Source organism: Megalobrama amblycephala, linkage group LG17 (assembly GCF_018812025.1).
Source record: "Megalobrama amblycephala isolate DHTTF-2021 linkage group LG17, ASM1881202v1, whole genome shotgun sequence".
Lineage (NCBI taxonomy): Eukaryota > Metazoa > Chordata > Actinopteri > Cypriniformes > Xenocyprididae > Megalobrama > Megalobrama amblycephala.
In genome coordinates, this window is record NC_063060.1 from 20,963,204 (window position 1) to 20,984,180 (window position 20,977).

Consider the following 20,977-nt stretch of genomic DNA (forward strand, 5'->3'; position numbering starts at 1 on the left):
AGCAGCAGGAAGCATGAAGTGCTCTAAAACTTCCTGGTATACGGCTGCATTGACCTTGAACCTCAGAAAACACAGTGGACCAACACCAGCAGATGACATGGCACCCCAAACCATCACTGACTGTGGAAACTTTACACTGGACCTCAAGCAACGTGGATTGGTTGCCTCTCCTCTCTTCCTCCAGACTCTGGGACCCTGATTTCCAAAGGAAATGCAAAATTTACTTTCATCAGAGAACATAACTTTGGACCACTCAGCAGCAGTCCAGTCCTTTTTGTCTTTAGATGCTTCTGACGCTGTCTGTTGTTCAAGAGTGGCTTGACACAAGGAATGTGACAGCTGAAACCCATGTCTTGCATACGTCTGTCCGTAGTGGTTCTTGAAGCACTGACTCCAGCTGCAGTCCACTCTTTGTGAATCTCCCCCACATTTTTGAATGGGTTTTGTTTCACAATCCTCTCCAGGGTGCGGTTATTCCTACTGCTTGTACACTTTTTTTCTACCACATATTTTCCTTCCTTTAGCCTCTCTATTAATGTGCTTGGACACAGAGCTCTGTGAATAGTCAGCCTCTTTTGCAATGACCTTTTGTGTCTTACCCTCCTTGCGCAAGGTGTCAATGGTCGTCTTTTGGACAACTGTCAAGTCAGCAGTCTTCCCCAAGATTGTGTAGCGTACAGAACTAGACTGAGAGACCATTTAAAGGCCTTTGCAGGTGTTTTAAGTTAATTAGCTGATTAGAGTGTGGCACCAGGTGTCTTCAATATTGAACCTTTTCACAATATTCTAATTTTCACAATATTCTAATTTTCACAATATTCTAATTCACAATATTCTAATTCTAATTTAAAAGAAATAAACATTTGAAATATATTAGTCTGTGTGTAATGAATGAATATAATATACAAGTTTCACTTTTTGAATGGAAGTAGTGAAATAAATCAACTTTTTGATGATATTCTAATTATATGACCAGCACCTGTACATTTCAAGTATTGTTAAGGACAAGTAAACATTCAGTAATTAAAAAATAAAAAAAATAAACAAATTACACACAAAGGGCCTTATTTTAACGATCTAAGCGCATGGTCTGAAGCGCATGGTGAACTTAGGGTGAAGTCAGAATCCTCTTTTGCTAGTTTAATGGTGGAAAAAAAGGTCTAAAAGGGTTATACCTAGTCACTTAATGAGTCATGGATGTGTTTTGGGCATAACATGCAATAAATCAATTAGGGATGCACCGATCCGCCTTTTTCACTACCGATACCGATACCTGGGATTCAGTATCGGCCGATACCGATCCGATCCGATCTTCAAGTAATAAGAAAAGTGCTAAATTACCTAATAAACTGTATGCCTCACTTAGGGCTGACGGGCGGCATGACAACCGCGCCACCGCGGTCGTGGAGTGTCACCGGCGGTAGTGTGGCGTGTAGGCTATATAATATATCGTCTCAAAGCGCGTTAACCGAAAATTTTCTGTCATTCATTTTTTTTTTTTAGCAGTGACGGAAAAAATCTGCAGCCTGTCCATCATTTTGACAGATTACTGAGGCTGATGTAACTTGTAACTGTAATTCCCACCCCTGTCCTCTATGTGGTGAGTGCGCTCCAGTGTGGCAGCAGAGCGCGAGTTCAGAACAAAATGAAAACGATGCGTTTGATTACACACACACAGTTTGTCCATTTTATTACATATTATATTATAATACTTATGCTTACATAGTTAAGTTTCTAATCCGTTTTGTTTTAAATAGTTTGTTTTATTTTTCTTGCTGCTGACTATAAGTTTATGGTCAACGAATGGCTTTTCTGAGGTAAATACGTGACATTGTTTACAACACTGATTGAACTGACGTGATACAGGTTTCGGTAAGCTACTGTATCTTTCAAAATATTTTTTGATATTCATTCATGTTTATTTCCTTCTGTAAAGTAGTACAGAGGAAGAGATGATCGCATTCACTCATGATCCTCAAAAAGTGTTGAGATGAGATGAAAGATGAAAACTGAAAAGTGACGCAGACTTTAACTTTTTTTTATAGTACTTTCTTTTCACAATATGTATTTGTTTATCCTATACGTTTGTGAATAAATATGAAAATGTGGACGAAATCAGATGCTATTAAATGTCTTATAATTAAAATATAAAAATTAAAATGATGCAGCAACATATGATAGATAGGACAGAACAAAACAATGTATTAACAATCTTTCATTGTGCAAAAGTATTATAATATGAACGGCTCCCATACCGAGCGGCACAAAGCGCTTATATGCGCATCCCGTGTGCAGAATGATGCGCTTGAAGCATCATGGAATCACAGCGCTCCGCAGTGAAAAGTTCAAAGCACAAAGTGAAGATATATTGATGCGTATTGTATTACCGGTATCGTTGTCTACAGATGAAGTATAATAATAGAAACATTGATTCATCTTGGAGAGAGTTTCATTGTGTTGACTGTCGTAACCGAACGCGACACACAGCTTGAATGCTGAATGGAGAATGACCGACAGCTGCAGCGGAGGGAGGCATTTACGTGAACTTTAATTTAACGACTTAAACATTTATCTGTAATCTCAAATTAAACTATGGAATGGCTTCAGAACACTTGGAATATAGTGCACAGAAACTTAATTGTGCTTTTTAATGTTTTTGTGCCTTTTGTGGAGCTTAACAATAACACAGAATAGTACACGCACAGTATCGGATTTGGATCGGTCCCGTCCGGCCGATACCCGATCCGGCAAAAATGGCAGTAACGGAGCCGATACCGATCTGAATATCGGATCGGTGCATCCCTAAAATCAATCAGAGTCTCATTAGGCTCAAATTAAGTTAAGTCGTAGGCGGGGCAACCAATCACCACGCTCCCAAAACAAAGTGCCGGGATCATCACAATGTTCACTTGTGTATTTTTATGTATTTTTTTGTGTATTTCTATGTTCAAGTGCAAAATGATCCGAAAGAAAACTCCACTATGAGAGGCGGCTTTCTGTGCGTAAGTTTTGGATGAAATCAATACTTTTGCAGGAAACAGTGCGCAAGTCTTCTTGTGCTTGAATGGTTTAAAATCACATTAAAATCACTCTTTCTGTGCGCATACTTTGGATGTGTGTACTGTGCAGCACAGAACACAGCACGCAGGTCTACTTGCGCTTGAATGGTTTATAGTCAAATTAAAATGCACACAAAGAAATCGATAAGAGAAATTTGAATTTTTATTTTATAACAAGTATCTGATTCCTGTACCTTATCCGGTTCACAGAAAATCAGAAATGGAAATCTTTAGTATCTCAGTAGTTTCTCCTTGACATTAATGAAATGAATTCAATAGAAGTTGTTTTTCACCTCAGTAATCTCACCTTTAGGGTTTTAGAAGAGATTTTAGCAATGTCTCAAACTGTGCTTAGATGGTACCAACGTCTGTCAAAAGTCAGAGCTCTCAATATGAACGCAAACATTTCTCATCAAATTCTTTCGAGTCTAAATGATCTGAGCTACTATCCACCTTCTTGAACAGATACATTTACTAGTGGTAGGGATTCTGATTCCTCCCTGTAGCTTGTTTAATTTGAATATTTTCATTTATTTGATTCATTTGAATCACTAGGCTCATTTGAGATGAGCAAAATCGGTTCAAAACCAATTCCGGTGATCACCAAAAGATGCATTTCGGTTAGAAATGTGTCCAAGTGTGGCCCAACTTGCTCTGATGTCATACTGACGTATGTAAAAAAAAATGTGCCAGATGGCACAGTCAGGCACAGATGCTTTCCCCCGACTGCGCTGACAAAAGGCATGATGGGAAGTGACTTTCTGACGACACAGTGGTTGGTTTAATCAACCGTGATGTTTTATTCTCTTCTATAATGTTTGATTTAAACACTGACAGTGTGATCTCTGTATGGGACAGATGATTGTTGACATTTAAATAACTGGTTCTTTGGGTGTCTCGTTCATCATATTTATTTTCATATAAAAACAACAGAATTTAAATTATATTCAATGTATCACAACAAAGCACTGTCCATCTTGACTGCATTTACTGTATTTCACTCCTCAGTAAAATACAGACTGAAGGTGCCTATACTCTTGTCTACTTTTGGCATTTGGCATCTCAAATGAGCTTACTTTATTAAATTGAATCACATGATTCATTTGAATCATTTGATTGCAGTGCTTCCCACAGGTTTGAAATATACTTGCGGTGGTAGCCGGGCGAAAAATCCTCCTATTACCTATGGCACAAAAATGGTCTACTACATGTGACAAACAAATAATGTGTGATTTTTAACAGTATTTTTATTTACTGAAATTAATTTCAATAGATTTTACTAGTAAAATTTATAAAATGAATAATATATGTGTCAAATAATGTTCTTAGTCTTTTCTTCCTGTGGGGGAGACAACAATAATTTACTATGAAAAATGAAAATCAAATTAAATACAATTTGTTGCGTAACCAAAATACCAATAATGCCCAGAAGAAAAAGAAAAAAAACTTTTAGTTACTTTGACTTTTGACTACTAGACTTTTAATTATAAACAAGCCCGAAATACACCGGGACTCTTATTTTGAAATGTCTGTACTATTGCAGGCTGATCCTTCAGATTCTTACAACCGTATAAAACATTTTATATAAAGGCCATGAAGTAGACATTGTAATAATTCATCAACTTGAGTTCATTAGCAATCGCTTGGCATAAATCTGCGCTTTTCATTGATTGAGAATCACTTTGAAGCAGTCTGAAGTGCTGTTGCGTGAGCTCGTAGAACGCGCAACAGCGCCCCCTTGTGACTTTGCAACATGCAGCGCCCGTGGGAATGTTAGCGGGAGTAAACAGTTCTGACACACACATAATGAGCAGGTACGAAACGCGATTCGATCGCGGATGGTTTCATTATCTTGCGCTGATATAAAAGTATAAGAGGATAAAAATAATAAAAGCAAAAATGTGTCTCCAAATATACTTGAGCGGCCGTTATTATATGTGGGCGGCCCGCCCAAGTAAAGTCTATGTGTGGGAAGCACTGGATTGGTTCACCAAAACGATTCGTTCAACTAATAAAACGCCACTTCTTAGGGCTACATGAGAGAACGGAGACAGCTTTGAGAATGTGTGTTCGATTACTACCTCAGTAAAAAATGAGCTCCTGTCAAACTACTGAAAATTGTAGCTTAGTTAGTAGCATTAATAATGTGAGTTTTCCCCAACACTATTGATACCTTAATGAATCATAGCTGAGAATGCCATTAACTAGGGATGCACCGATACCATGATAATTTCTCCTTCTCTCTCTCTCTCTCTCTCTCTCTCTCTCTCTCTCTCTCTCTCTCTCTTTTTGGTGATGTTGCAGTTTTCCAAGCACAACACAGTGAGACTAATGAATGTAGGACAGCTTCTTTATTATTACTCTAGTGAAAAAAGTAATAATTTGTGTGTGCTTGTCAAAAAACTTAATTAATTACAAACAACTTACAAACAATACAACAAATACTATAGATACAAATGAAATAAACTTGTTTTTCAGATATCACATATATCTGAAGCGCTTCTGGTCTGTATCATTAAGCATGATTCCGCCTATCCCGCCTTCACTAATCGATAACAAATTGTGATTGAAAGCAGGCAGTTCACAATGTGTGTGTTGTCATCATTAATTCTGAAGTATTTCCACACCTCTGAGGCTGACATTGTTTCTGTTGCTGCCGCCAGTGTCTCTGTGCATGGGAAATTCTGTCAGTTACGTCACGTGAGGTATCGGTCTTTGGTATCGGGGGTATTTTTATGAGTACGAGTACAAGTACATGAGCATGGTATCGGTGCATCCTTACCATTAACCTTCGGGTGTTAACCCTAAACACATACCTCGGGTCTTTAGTGACCCGGGACGTCATTCTCTCCTCCTCATTCATTTTTTAAAGTTAGACCTTCTTAGTATTCCTCAATCAATTCATTTTAAACAATATAACAAGAAAAAAAATATATAAAAGAATGCCTGTTTTCCCATTATTTTTTTGTAAAAATTATATATGGTTGCTAATGACCCGAGGTGTGCAACAGTGTAAATATTTTTTTCTGCACAACAATAATTGAATCTTTGTTGACTAAATAAGCTCAATTCACCTTTATTCCACAATGTGGCAATATTTGATACACAATGATGATGTGACATTTCACTCATAATTATTGCAGGCAGAAAACAAAAGAATAGGAAGAATCATCAGCAAAACTTGAAATGGCTCAGCGATTTACTGCAAGTACTGTGCGCAGTCAAATCAGCAATCAAAAAATTGATTTTGAACATGCTGAAAATGACACTTTTGAGGATATATTTGAGATCGTGAATATGAGCGAGATGCTGAATGTGATGATGTCATAAAACATCTGCTCAAACTGAACCCTTCCATGCTCCAAAAGGTAACAAAATATGCTTTATTTTATTCTTCTGTAATTGTTACTCTAATATCTGGAGAGTTTTATATTATCCCGACAGGAAGAAGTCCATCCGTGTTAGATATAGCTCCGGGTCGATAAGGACCCAAATATGTAATAATGATTGGTGAAACATTCACGCATTTAAGGGTTAAATCTCATAGGAAAGAGCAACTTCTGAGCAATAAAGCATTCTAGGCAGGTACGGTTCTTCACGGTTTTGTGTTTAGAGGAAGTTCACGCTGGTCTTGGCATATTAAAGATCCAGCTGGTATAAAACTTACCTACCCTTAACACTTTAGTGATGATACGAGAGCTTGAAAAGACAAAGCAGAATGAATAAGTAATAATATTCCAGCCGTTCAAAGACAAGGAGCATATTTTCAGGAGAGAGGAGGGCTGAATCTTTTAATCTCTTCACATCCTTTGAACCGTTTTTATCGGCACAGCTGAATGAGCTGTTTATACTCGACACGTATTGAATCTCAATTCTCGTTCGGTCTTCTCAGCTCTGCTCTCTCTGCTCGGTTTTAATTTGAACTTTGACCCCAGGTCCAACCAGACCGGCTCATTAATCCTGGGATCAAGTGCTGGGTCTGGCTTGTTTGTTTATGTGAACCGAGTGAACCGTCTTGTGTCATTAGTGAGATGATGCTCAGTGCTAGAGGTCACTGATTCACGGTCAAAGATCCGTTTGTATGTTTCCACCAGCATCCAGTCAACATTTCATCAAAAAATCAATAATCGAATCAATGACTCGCAGGAATTACTGTAGCTAGTCACATGTTTTGCAAACCTTAGGGTTTCTCAGGAAATTCTGATAGCATCTCTCTCCTCTGTAGTGCTCTTGGAGTAACTGTCAGGTTATTGTGCGTTGTAAAAAAAATCCCCCAAATTTAGCTTAAATACTTTAAGGGTTAGTTCACCCAAAAATGAAATGAAAATTATCTCATGATTTACTTTTCCTCAAGCCATCCTAGTTGTATATGACTATCTTCTTTCAGACAAACACAAAAAATATCCTGGCTCTTCCAAGCTTTGTAATGGGAATGAATGGAGCTCCTGATTTTGAAGTCCAAAAAAGTGCATATTGTGAGTTTATGACTCGTAATTTTGACTTTATTTCTCACAATTGTGAGTTTATATCTCACAATTCTGAGGGGAAAAAAGCCAGAATTGTGAGATAAAAAGTCGCAATTACCTTTTTTAGTTTTTACTTAGTGGCAGAAACAAGCTTCCATAGTCATCTTTTAAATCACCTGATTTCTGTTTATATAAATATATTGGTGTGTACAATGCTTAATCAAGTGAATAATGGGTTTGTTTATGTAAATATATATACGCCCATCCATTCACAGCACCAAGACTCGGGGGAAAAGAGTCAGAGCAGTCGATGTAGGCTACTCATCATTCCTCAGGCAAAGCTCCCACAAACCCCCTGTTCCTCCATCCAATACCTCAGCCAGTCAATCGCAGGTTGGCTGAACGTGTCAGTAAATCTGAATGTGTTGTTATCCCATTCATGTTTATGGCTGATTAACTTTTGTGAGCGAATCAAAGAGCATCTCTTTCCGTGTGTAGAGAAGTTTACCTCTGCTGGAATGAGGATATAATGACCTAATAAATGGAACATTCAGAAGAAGCATAAACCAGACTCGGATAATCATTTTGCCCTCAAGAGGCTATTGATTTAGTTCAAGGTGAATTCATGGTGTTGTTATTGCCATTGCGAGCGTCTTCACACATGTTGTTAGAGTGTTTGCTATTTCTCATTCTAGGTTTATAAAGATTGAAAAGCAGCTGGTAGTCTTTTTTGCTTTTCGGCTGCAAAACAAATACAGAGAGCATCACAAAATGAATCAGACTGAATCATTCATTGTGATAATTCACTGGTTGGCAAACAAAAGAAATTTAAGCTCTGTTCCAAAACCTAGTGAGCTGTCTGACTAGGCAGCATTTGAAGTCATCATAGGAGCACTGTTCAAAAATGCAACATAATTATGCTGCCTTGAAAGACAGTGGCTTTACTTCAGTAATAAGATATTATATGATTACCCAATTCAGTACAAAAAATGTTCATCATAAAAAAGTAAAACAGTGAAATATTAAAATGAAATATTCAGGGATGTGGTGTAATCTAGCAATTGTGCACAGGACATCTTAGCCAGGGTCCGAAATTTTTACTCACCAAGTGTATGAAATGTTATACTCACTAGATGACCTTTAACGAGTGAAGCGCTGCACTGTGTTAATTTACATGCAAGCACCAACCACCTTCCCAAATTTGTAATGAGAATCTTTTGTAATGAGAGTCTGTTGTCAACAAAAGAGAAGCTTCAAGGTCTCTGCGGTTTTGCGGTAAAATAAAAGCTCTATGGTTTAATATTTGAAAGCGAGAAAAAATAAGGACATCATGCATATTAGTATTATAATTTTACTGTTTTGTAAAATTATTATTATTAAATACTCATTTTTTTATTTTTACAATTTTATTATAGTTTTTCTCAATCGATTTGATCCATACAGCTGTAGATACACAAATACATGAAAGGAACATTTCTTTAATTGTGTTTTTTTAAAGTTATTTAATGACAAGTTGGTAACACTTTACAGTAAGGTTCATTAGTTAAAGAGTTAGTTCACCCAAAAATGAAATTTCGGTCATTAATTACTCACCTTCATGTCATTCCACACCCGTAAGACCTTTGTTCATCTTCAGAACACGAATCAAGATATTTTTGATAAAATGCGATGGCTCTTATTGACAGCAAGATAATTAACACTTCCCAACGTTAAAAATTGCCAGAATGCAAATAAAAACATATTTAAAACAGTTCATGTCACTACAGTGGTTCAAAAAACAAAAACAAAATAACGACTTTATTCAACAATATCTAGTGATGGGTGATTTCAAAACACTGCTTCATGAAGCTTCAAAGCTTTACGAATCTTTTGTTTCGAATCAGTGGTTCGGAGCTTGTATCAAACTGCCAAAGTCATGTGAACTATTGAAATTTCGAAACGTTTATGATGTAACAAAGCCTCGTTTACTGAAATCACGTGACTTTGGCAGTTGATACATGCTCCGATCCACAGATTAATGATTGAAATTTCATTTTTGGGTGAACTAACCCTTAGTTAACTACATTAGTTAACATGAACTAATAATGAACTGCACTTCTACAGCATTTATTAATCTTTGTTAATTTCAACATTTACTAATACATTATTAAAATCTTGTTAACATTAGTTAATGCACTGTGAACTAACATGAACAAACAATGAACAACTGTATTTTCATTAACTAAAGTTAACGAAGATTAGTAAATACAGTAACAGATGTATTGCTCATGGTTAGTTAATACATTAAAGGTGCCCTAGATTATGTTTTTAAAAGATGTAATATAAGTCTAAGGTGTCCCCTGAATGTGTCTGTGAAGTTTCAGCTCAAAATACCCCATAGATTTTTTTTTATAAATTTTTTTAACTGCCTATTTTGGGGCATCATTATAAACGCGCCGATTTTATGCTGCGGCCCCTTTAAATCCCGTGCTCTCCGCCCACAGAGCTCGCGCTTGCCTTGAACAGTGCCTTAAAGTTTACACAGCTAATATAACCCTCAAAATGGATCTTTACAAAGTGTTCGTCATGCATGCGTCGGATTATGTGAGTATTGTATACTGTTATATTGTTTACTTCTGATTTTGAATGAGTTTGATAGTGCTCCGTGGCTAACGGCTAATGCTACACTGTTGGAGAGATTTATAAAGAATGAAGTTTATGAATTATACAGACTGCAAGTGTTTAAAAATGAAAATACCGACGGCTCTTGTCTCCGTGAATACAGTAAGAAACGATGGTAACTTTAACCACATTTAACAGTACATTAGCAACATGCTAACGAAACATTTACAAAGACAGTTTACAAATATCACTAAAAATATCATGTTATCATGGATCATGTCAGTTATTATTGCTCCATCTTCCATTTTTCGCTATTGTTCTTGCTTGCTTACCTAGTCTGATGATTTGGTTGTGCACATCCAGACGTTAATACTGGCTGCCCTTGTCTAATGCCTTTTATAATGTTGGAAACCTGGGCTGGCATATGCAAATATTGGGGGCGTACACCCCGACTGTTACGTAACAGTCGGTGTTATGTTGAGATTCGCCTGTTCTTCAGAGGTCTTTTAAACAAATGAGATTTATATAAAAAGGAGGAAACAATGGAGTTTGAGATTCACTGTATGTCATTTCCATGTACTGAACTCTTGTTATTTCACTATGCCAAGATAAATTCAATTTTTCATTCGAGGGCACCTTTAAGTAATCAACCTTATTTTAAAGTGTTTATTTGTATAAACCCCCAAAAACAAAATAAATAAGGTAAATACATAAATCCAATCATTGTATCAATGAACGTTATAGATCTTGCCTCTCGTTTACAAAGATTTTCATCAGCATCACAGCATATATTTTCACGAGTCATGCATCACGGGAAAAAAAAGCTGTGAATGCTGGATCGATCCTTGTGCCTCAACTTCTCCAGGCCTCTTCCATCACTTGGAGAAGACTTTATTGGTTGTAAGGGTTGTGGTCATATACTTTCCATCTAATATGCTGGAAGTAACACCATCCTTAAACCACTCTTGCACCAGTGCTGAATGGTGGAAGTGGATATTGTTCCACACAACTACACAATTTTGCTCAATTTGCTCCTGATCACCCTGCGGAAAGTGGATTTCATTGAGGGAGTTTAAAAAATGTAGGAGCCTTTCTGTGTTGTGTGGCCCCAAGACACCGGTGTGTGCCACAACACCAGTGGATTGCAGCACTTGTTGTCCAGGGAAATTGACTGTGGCACAATGTTTATATTGGGCTGAACTCTCTCTTCAGAAAATTTGGACTAAACCACTCGATTCATATGGATTAGTTTTCCGATCTCAGAATGCATTCCATTCATTCATCATATATATTAGCTTAGCAACATGCTAACACCAAACTCAAGTTCCGGTGCACTTCATATTTGACGTGTGGAGGTGCCACCTATGTAGGGCGTTCCAAATCATTCCGTTAGGTTCCCTTTCAGTTAGAATGCATCCTTAGAAGGCAGCTGCCTACGTAGAGAGTAAACACCAAGGCAGTTCACTAGGTTTTGGTCTCACAGGATGAACAAAAAGCTGAAGGAAGGAGAGAGAGTGGTGAAGTCAAACAAAGAGGGCATTCCCTCAGACGCTGCCCGCGTTACGGATCGCTCTGCTGCATATGTGAATAATCTCATGTATATAAGAGCACTTCTTTATAAACCTCCCCCAGTCTCATTCCAGACGGACTCTCAACCCTTCCCCCGTCCCTCTGAGACCCGGCTGAGCCACTTTACATTCACTCAGACACACAGACCGCTAACAACACAACCGTCTAACCTCACAGAATAATGGCACCTGATAGCCACACACAATAGAAGCTGCGGTTTATAAAAGCTTTTTGTAAGCCTTCCCAGCAGTCTTTCAACTCAGAGATTTCTCTATTTTTTTCCCTTTTTATCCTTGTTGGGAAGGTGCCAAGACGCTCGCGTGGCATTGAGTAATTAGGGCAATTTTAGAGAGCGAGACAAACATTGTTTTAAAGATAGTCTTAATTGTTAGTGGCGTTTCTGGACTATAGTGTTATTATTTCTTATAGCTGTATTATATTAAAACTGCTTATTTAGTTTTCTAAAAAAAAAAAAGAAAAAAAAAGACAATTTTCAGATAGTGAATAAATGAAGAAAATCTCATAGACTTACACTGAAGGAGGGACCAAGACTAGAATATCATAAAGATTTGAGGGTGAATGCTTTTGACTTGAGTCATTAAGCAAAATGTTGTTATAATTATTTATTATTATTATTAAATAATATATTAAAATATGAAATATTACTGTTGTAATAATACTGTTTCACTGTTTCAACACTGTTTGTGTTTTACTGTTTCAAACAATCATGATAAATTACAATATTAAAGGCCCACTGAATTGCAGCATTATTCAGTGTGTTGACGTAATTTCAGATGAAACAGGAAGACAGGACTGGACATAACGAACAGCTCCGCCCCTTTTTTTAAATGGCCAATAGCATTTTGTTTATACCACAGCTCAGCCAGAGCCATTGGCCTGGTCCCAAATAGCACCCTAAACCCTCACGGTCTTCCTCTGAGTCCGCACTTTGGTGACATAAATCCGCTTTGACTGCTGGGAAAAGTCCTCTCCGTAGCTCGCAGTCTTGCGGGCTCAGCTGAAGTGCGCATCGAGGGCACTTGTGAGCACCCTTTTGAAACCTAAAATGATGAAATGGACACCCTACGGTCTCGTGGACTTAACAGACATGCGCACACGGGAGCCATTGTAAGTCTACAAGACCGAAAATGCATAGAGGTGTGCCAGTTGGGATTCAGCCATTAAATTCGGTAAAACCTCAGTTTCCTTCTAATCTATAACCGATTCTCCTCCTAATCTCCACTATATTGTTCTAAAATACAGCATTCTGTGCAGAAATCAAATGGGTCTGATACCTTTTGTGGTCTAAGCCCACTTGCGGTCCGCGGATATGATCGGCACTGTGCTCTCGCGTCTCTGGACCAGAGCAGACTGTGCTCGCGCTGCGGCAGTTCATGTGACACTAACGCGAAAACAGACTTCATTCACATCAATGGAAAGCATATTTACACTGTCTGAATAGTTCCCTATCCTCTATATAGTGCACTGTGTGCCATTCACTATGTAGAGACTAGTAAATGTGTAAGCAAATGACCAATTTCAGCCGCAGCTTCAGCATCTGTTTATAGTGTAGGAGGGGCGGGACTTTAGAATCTAGAAGCTGAAGTTTGCGGAAAATCTGTGATCCATTTTAGCGGAGGTGAGACATTTATATTGGCGGAGAAGCACAGCGAGCCCTTTAAAGTTTATAAACACGTTTTATTACAAATATGGTGGAAAGGCGAATGGTGAAACACTGGATTGTGAGCTGCTTGCGTGTAAATGAACACAGCTTTGCACTCTGAAACAGGCAGCACATTTATTTAATGAAATCGCAGACTTTGTGGTTTGATATTCGCAATGGCTAAGCCATAATGCGTTCCAATATTATTTTGATTACTCTGCATAGCAGTGCACTAAAAAAACACTCCTGACACCTTAGCAACTGCATAGCAACACTATAGCAACTACCTTCAACACTGTAGCATCATGATGGGCAAGTTTTACACATGAAAACACAACTCAGAAAACTTCTAGTTATGCATAAAAATTCAATGTTTTTCTATGTCTTTTCATACTTTCCCAGCAGTCTATCGATTCTGTGCAAAAACGGCATGCAAAATCTAGTCAGAGATGAATATCAATGCATTTTTTCCCCTTTTTTTATCCTCTTTGGGATCGTGCCCAGACAAGCATGCAACATTGTATAATTAGGGCAATTTTAGAGACGTGAGAGAGACAGACAGAGAGAGAGAATGACATTGTTTTTTAAGATGAGCTATAATTTCTACTTGTTTGTTTGATTGCCGTCGGGTGATTAGTCTGCATTTTTTAAAGCTTGTATTGTATTTGTGAAACAGGAGAGAGAATAAAAAAAAACCCAGAAAAAGTCTCCGAGCATCTCTCCTCCAGCTCAGAGCTGAATAAACCACCCCTACATTAGACAGCTATTAATATAAATCTCGAAGCCCAGAACAGGCGCCACTTTTAAGCACTAAAGAACCGCTGAAGAACCCCGGGCTCTCGCTTTGATCTCATTTATGAGAATCTGCAATATATCATTCATTCTGATATTTATCTGCATATAGGACAAAGTGCTGTTCTGCATTTGTTTGCTTCCGAAACTTTTTTTTTTTTTTTTTTTTAGATCAAAGCAAAATTTTTATTGCTGTATCATTTTGTATTTCAAAATCAATTTTTAGGTCTTTGCTAAGTAAAACAACAGTTATTTGAGTCAGTGAAAAATGCAATAGGTTATGTATGCATTCATGTATTTCTAAGGCTGTGTTATGTTGTGAATAGTCTGTGTTGTAGTTCTGTGTATAATACTTCGCTCTCTGACTGAATGCATTTACTGTGTCCCCATGTTGTTTAGTGCAGCGAGCAGAGGAAATATCACTAGCTCTTTTGAATGAAAAGAAAAGAAAAAAGAAGGCTCAGATAAAGGAGGACAACATATGAATATAATGAAGCAGGAACAGAAAGATTTGATTACTAGCCAACCTAACACTGGGCCCAATAAATGCAAGCACATTTACCCCCTGCCTAATGGACACTTTCATCTCAAAAAGGCTAGAGTGAGAAAGATGCTCTTTCTGCAGTGAAACTGTAAAGAAAATGTGAAATTCACAATCCATTTCTGAGGTTTTAGAAAGACTTACAATGAATTATATACATATAATGAGACTAGCATTGAATTACAAGGTAGATGAGACAGATGATAACATTGGTCATTTTTGATGTTTCCCAGATCGAGTTACCACAGTGAAGACCGACATCTACGTCACCAGTTTTGGCCCTGTTTCAGACACCGATATGGTGAGTGGAATTCATTTTTTGCATATTATTTGTCACAGGTGGATGAATAGCATCACTGTCAGCCTCTTGGACCAGCACTTTGCATGATTTTCAAGCCAAGAACCACCTACCTAGTCAGTCTGGCCATCCACAGATTGTTTACCTGTATAGGGGTTTGTGAGTCTGAAATCATTTACAGTACAATAAAAGATTGAAGTGCAACTAAGTACATACACTGCTGTTCAAAAGTTTGAGGGCAGAAAGATTTTTTTAATCCATCTGACAAAGTCTAAAGTCTCTTTTGCTCACCTAGACTGCATTTATTTAATAAAAAATGTAGTAAAACACCTGTTTTCAATTTGAATACATTTTAAAATGCAACTTATTCCTATGATGCAAAGCTGAATTTTCAGCATTATTACTCCAGTCTTCAGTGTCACGTGATATGCACCTAATATGCTGATTTCCTGCTCAAGAAACATTTCTGGTTATTATCAATGTTGAAAACAGTTATGTGGCTTCATATTTATTTCAGTATTCTTTGATGAATAGAAAGTTCAAAAGAACAACATTTATTTGAAATACAAATCTTTTGTAACATTATAAATCACTTCTGAGCAATTTAATGCATCCTTGCTGAATAAAAGTATTGATATCTTTAAAAAAAAAAAAAAAAAAAAATACAGCATTCGCCTGTGCAAATGGTTAAAGGGGGGGTATCACACACAGTTTCTGCCAATCGAATGGTAATCTTGAGTACCTATAGAGTAGTAGTGCATCCTTCATATCTCCGAAAAGTCTTTAGTTTTATCATATTTATAAAAGATACATACGCTGTACCGAGTATTTCGAAAACAGCCGAGCGCCTGGAGGCGTGTCGTGTGGGCGGAGCTAAAGAGTCACGAGCATGCGCAGCTTTTGTGTAGAGACCGGCTGCAAGCTATCAATGGTCAGCTAAACAAATATATTTAAACACACACAATTCACCATCGCATTATCCCTGGATAACTTTTGAATCACTATAATGAATATAGTGTATAGTGAATGATGAATAATGAATTTATGAATTCACTATGTTCATGTTGTTTACATTATATTCACTTAGGCGGCTATTGCCAACAAAACAGACATTTGAAGCAGTTTTACTCACCACCTGCAGTTTCGACTCATGACCGGGATCATTACTGCTGTGACCGCTCCAACTTTCAGTTTCAAACTATCTAAATCCAGCGTAGAACTGGGCCTTGTTTATGAAACCATGAGTGCCAATCCTGAGGGCTCAAGCAGCCACGGAAAAACACAAGATATTCTCCATTCATTTTAAAGGTGTCATCAAACGTTTTTTTACAAGAAGTAATATAAGTCTAAGGTGTCCCCTGAATGTGTCTGTGAAGTTGCAGCTCAAAATACCCCATAGATTTTTTTTAATTAATTTTTTTAACTGCCTATTTTGAGGCATAATTAGAAATGCACCGATTCAGGCTGCGGCCCCTTTAAATCGCGCACTCTCCGCCCCCTCCCGAGCTCTCGACTCTATCACTGCATAAACAAAGTTCACACAGCTAATATAACCCTCAAAATGGATCTTTACAAAGTGTTCGTCATGCAGCATGTCTAATCGCGTAAGTATAGTATTTATTTGGATGTTTACATTTGATTCTGAATGAGTTTGATAGTGCTCCGTGGCTAACGGCTAATGCTACACTGTTGGAGAGATTTATAAAGAATGAAGTTGTGTTTATGCATTATACAGACTGCAAGTGTTTAAAAATGAAAATAGCGACGGCTCTCTTGTCTCCGTGAATACAGTAAGAAACGATAGTAACTTTAACCACATTTAACAGTACATTAGCAACATGCTAACGAAACATTTAGAAAGACAATTTACAAAAATCACTAAAAATATCATGTAATCATGGATCATGTCAGTTATTATTGCTCCATCTGCCATTTTCCGGTGTTGTCTTTGCTTGCTTACCTAGTCTGATGATTCAGCTGTGCACATCCAGACATTAATACTGGCTGCCATTGTGTAATGCCTCGATCATGAGCTGGCATATGCAAATATTGGGAGCATACACCCCGACTGTTACCTAACAGTCAGTGTTATGTTGAGATTCGCCTGTTCTTCGGAGGTCTTTTAAATAAATGAGATTTATATAAGAAGGAGGAAACAATGGAGTTTGAGACTCACTGTATGTCGTTTCCATGTACTGAACTCTTGTTATTCAACTATGCCAAGGTAAATTCAATTTTCAATTCGATGGCACCTTTAACCAATAAAAAAGTGATTGCAACTATCAGTTTCTATGGTTATTTTAATAAGAAATGTCGAGAACGCATCAATGTAAAGCACAAAGTGCCCATACAAGGAATTCCGACCTTGTTGACATCACTCAGGCCGATACTCGAAAAAAATCCCAAATCCTGTAAGGATTTGGAAGAGTATTTTTGGCATAGAAATGTTATTTTTGGCATAAACTAGCTCTGCTATATAGTAAATTCTTTTGTCTGGTTGGGTAACACATAGGGCCATATTTTAATGATCTAAGTGCATAGTCTAAAGCACACGGCACAAGTGTAGTTTAAGGATGGAAAAAATGGTCGCCGCACCTGGTGCATTGTCTAAAAAGGGTTGTCCCTGTTCTCTTAATGAGTAATGGGTGTGTTTGGGGCGTAACGTGCAATAAACCAATCAGAGTCTCATCTCCCATTCCCTTTAAAAGCTAGTTGTGCTCGTGCCAGGGCGGATTCGCTATTTACATGGTGGAATTTGAAAGGAGAAAAACTAAACGCTTCTCTTGTGAGGAAATGGATCAGACCATCTACGGGAAAAGCCGGATTCCACCAAATCATTTTTATCTTTATGCACACAATAATAATCTTTTACATTGTAATACTTTTATTTGTCAAATTTGGCATGTTTGTGTGCTGCTGCGCATCCTTGTGTGTGTAATAAGCAGAGTATAAGTGCGTTGTGCACCCACATATAAGCGCATATTACTAACGCGCTCTTTAAATAGCAAAACAAATATTGCGATGTATTCAGGCGCATTGTTGGCACGGTCCTATTTTGAGGCAACTGAAAACGTCTGCGCCACTGACCAACTGAAACCTGGTCTAATGTCAATGGCGCAGACGTTTTCAGTTGCCTCAAAATAGTAACGCGCCAACAATGTGCCTGAACACACCTCGCTTTCAGACCAGCACGCCCATGGGCGCAAATGCATTTGCTATTTAAACAATGTGGCGCAGGACATGAAAATGATAACTGCGTCGGGCTGAAACTAGCAAAAAACACTTGCGTCGCTCCTGGCGCCACATTGCGCCAGGTGTATAATAGGGCCCTTTATAATAAGTATACAGTAACAAAGAACTTATAAATCATTTGCAAACTATTATTTTATAGTTAAATAATAGTTTATAAACTGTAGTCAATACATTAATAGACTATATACAAATAGTGAGTTCTTGATTCATTGTCACTGTAATTTACAAAGTGTAAACTTTCTGGTTTAGCTTTCAACAAGCCAACTAGTTATAAAGTATTACCCATTCTATTAAATTTAGCCATTCAATTTAATAATAATAACAACAACGACAATAATAACAAAACATTTTTTAAAAAGCCAACCACTGAGATTGGAGCTATTTTTGTATGCATCAGATGATCCATAGACATGACTTATAATGTAGCTCAAACCGTAGAGCATGGCCAGGTCATGGGTTTGAATTCCAGAGGAATGTGCCTTGAATGCAGTTATAAGTCTCTTTGCATGAAAGCATCTGCCAAATGCATAAATGTGAATAACACAACAGCTGATTTGCAGTCTTTTATCTAACTACTGCCTACAGAGGGGCACCATCTGTACAGGTGTCATTTTTCGAACAGCGCCACTGCTAATGCATTTAAGTCCACACATATCAAGCTGCGACAACGAGCTCTGTTTGGATCTGTGTGGGAAAGCGGTCAGTGCTAAATAACCAGTGGTCCATGGTGACCCGGATGAGTTTCATATCCGACGGAACCGAGACAGGAAATGAAAGGCTTTGCCACCTGACTGCATTTGTGACGCTCTGAATTGGTGCCTGTGACTCTGATGACTCACGCCGTCACTCTGACACTTCTCAATGGATTCAGAGCTTTTTAATGGAGTTTTTGTTCTGAAGAGATAAAATATGACTCGTGTAAGCTGCTTTGAATATGAAGCACGTTAGCTGTGTGCTAACAATGGGGTGTGATTGTTCTCGCACATGATGTACGTTACACGCATTCTTAACAGCCCACCCTGGAGCTTCAAATGAACTTTAATCGAAAGCCATTAAATTAAATGAAACTTTGATTCAGCTGCAAACAAACTAACAAAACAAATTAACAATCAACTCATGCAGCTGCACTAGTCTGGCTTTGCTTTCGTGTATTAGCATGCTCATGCTTTTCATTACAGAAATGTATCTGCAAAATATCAGTGTTTAGGTGTTAGGTCAACATATTAAAAATGCAGTGTTTAAAGATAATGGTATTAATGAATCTTATCAATTTTATAATGAAAATGCAGTTTGATTTATTTTTATTTATTTATTTATTTTTTTAGTGAAGAATAATCTATATGATGTAATTATTTAGAATTCTGTAGAAAAGGCAGTTTGTTTGTTTTTTTTTACATTTTTTGACAGAATTTCTTGTTTCCTTAAATATGTATAAAAACAGTGAAACAGTTTTGTTTTAAAATATTTAAAATAGTATAACATAATTCATTAATTTATAGATATTAATTTGTTTTTATATATAATAATATTTGAAAAACATCAGCAAAAGCCTAAAACAGGAAATGACATCATAGAGAGAACCCCTGCAGACCAACATGACAATGGCTGCATCCCAAATCGCATACTTCCCTACAATATAGTAAGGAAAACAGTATGTGACAAGAGTAGTATGCACTGTAAACCCTAATGCTCAAAATACTTAATTGGTTTGACAAATTAGTTCAGTCAAATTAACTGGTATGAGTATTTAGAACTTTCTTTTTCTTTTGAGTTCACAGCACTAACATATTTAAGTAAACTGAACTATTTCATTGTTTTGAGTTGTATGAACTCATTTCTTTTAATTTAGACAACCTTAAGTTTAACTGAAACTGGACTGGGATTTCTATTTCCCATCATGCTTTGCCCATGGCACTCGAATGGGAGAGTAAATGCTAAAATTAAGTGTTTTATAATGTTTTTTGCACAAGATTAATCGTGAGGGAGATTTCGTAGTGATTCATGTTTTGTTATGCTAATTTAGAAGAGTTTCTGTTAATGTGGGTTTTTGGAGAGTTACCATCATGGCAAGTAGCGCATGCTGCTTGGTTTGAGAGCAGGTAAGTTACATGTTTTAAAGGATTAGTCCACTTTTAAATAAACTTTTCCAGATAATTTACTCACCCCCATGTCATCCAAGATGTCCATGTCTTTCTTTCTTCAGTCGAAAATAAATTAAAGTTTTTGATGAAAACATTCCAGGATTTTTCTCCTTATAGTGGACTTCAATTGGCACCAAACGGTTGAAGGTCATCATTTTTAACCTTAAATGCTCATCTTGAACTAGCTCTCTTCTTCTTCTCCTCTATTAGAATTCCAGCAGTGTAGACACTGCTAAGTGTATTACTGCCCTCCACAGGCCAAAGTTTTGAACTAATTGTTAAACTATCGAACTGCATATTGCATATAACAATTAGTTCAAACTTTGGCCTGTGGAGGGCAGTAATACACTTAGCAGTGTCTACACTGCTGGAATTCTAATAGAGGAGAAGAAGAAGAAGAAGAAGAAGAAGAGAGCTAGTTCAAGATGAGCATTTCTGGTTAAAACTTATATAATTTTAATTTTTTTTTTTTCAGAAAATGAGCGATGGTTTCACTAGATAAGACCATTATTTCTCATCTGGGATCGTGTTGAACAATTTGAAGCTGCAGTGAAACTAATTATGACCTTCAACCGTTTGGTGCCCATTGAAGTCT

At 37.3% G+C, this 20,977-nt stretch overlaps 1 protein-coding gene across 7 annotated transcripts in view; it reads left to right on the plus strand.

Annotated features, from left to right (window-relative positions):
• LOC125250758 (gamma-aminobutyric acid receptor subunit alpha-2) overlaps positions 1–20,977 on the plus strand; it is a 158,028-nt gene that overhangs the window by 35,688 nt on the left and 101,363 nt on the right. For 6 of the 7 annotated variants that reach the window (XM_048163485.1, XM_048163484.1, XM_048163489.1 and 3 more), the window contains one exon: positions 14,925–14,992. In XM_048163485.1, coding sequence (XP_048019442.1) covers positions 14,925–14,992 — 68 coding nt within the window. Of the gene's footprint in view, positions 1–4,824; positions 4,874–14,924; positions 14,993–20,977 lie in introns of those variants that run through there. The other variant, XM_048163490.1, reaches the window with a different exon arrangement.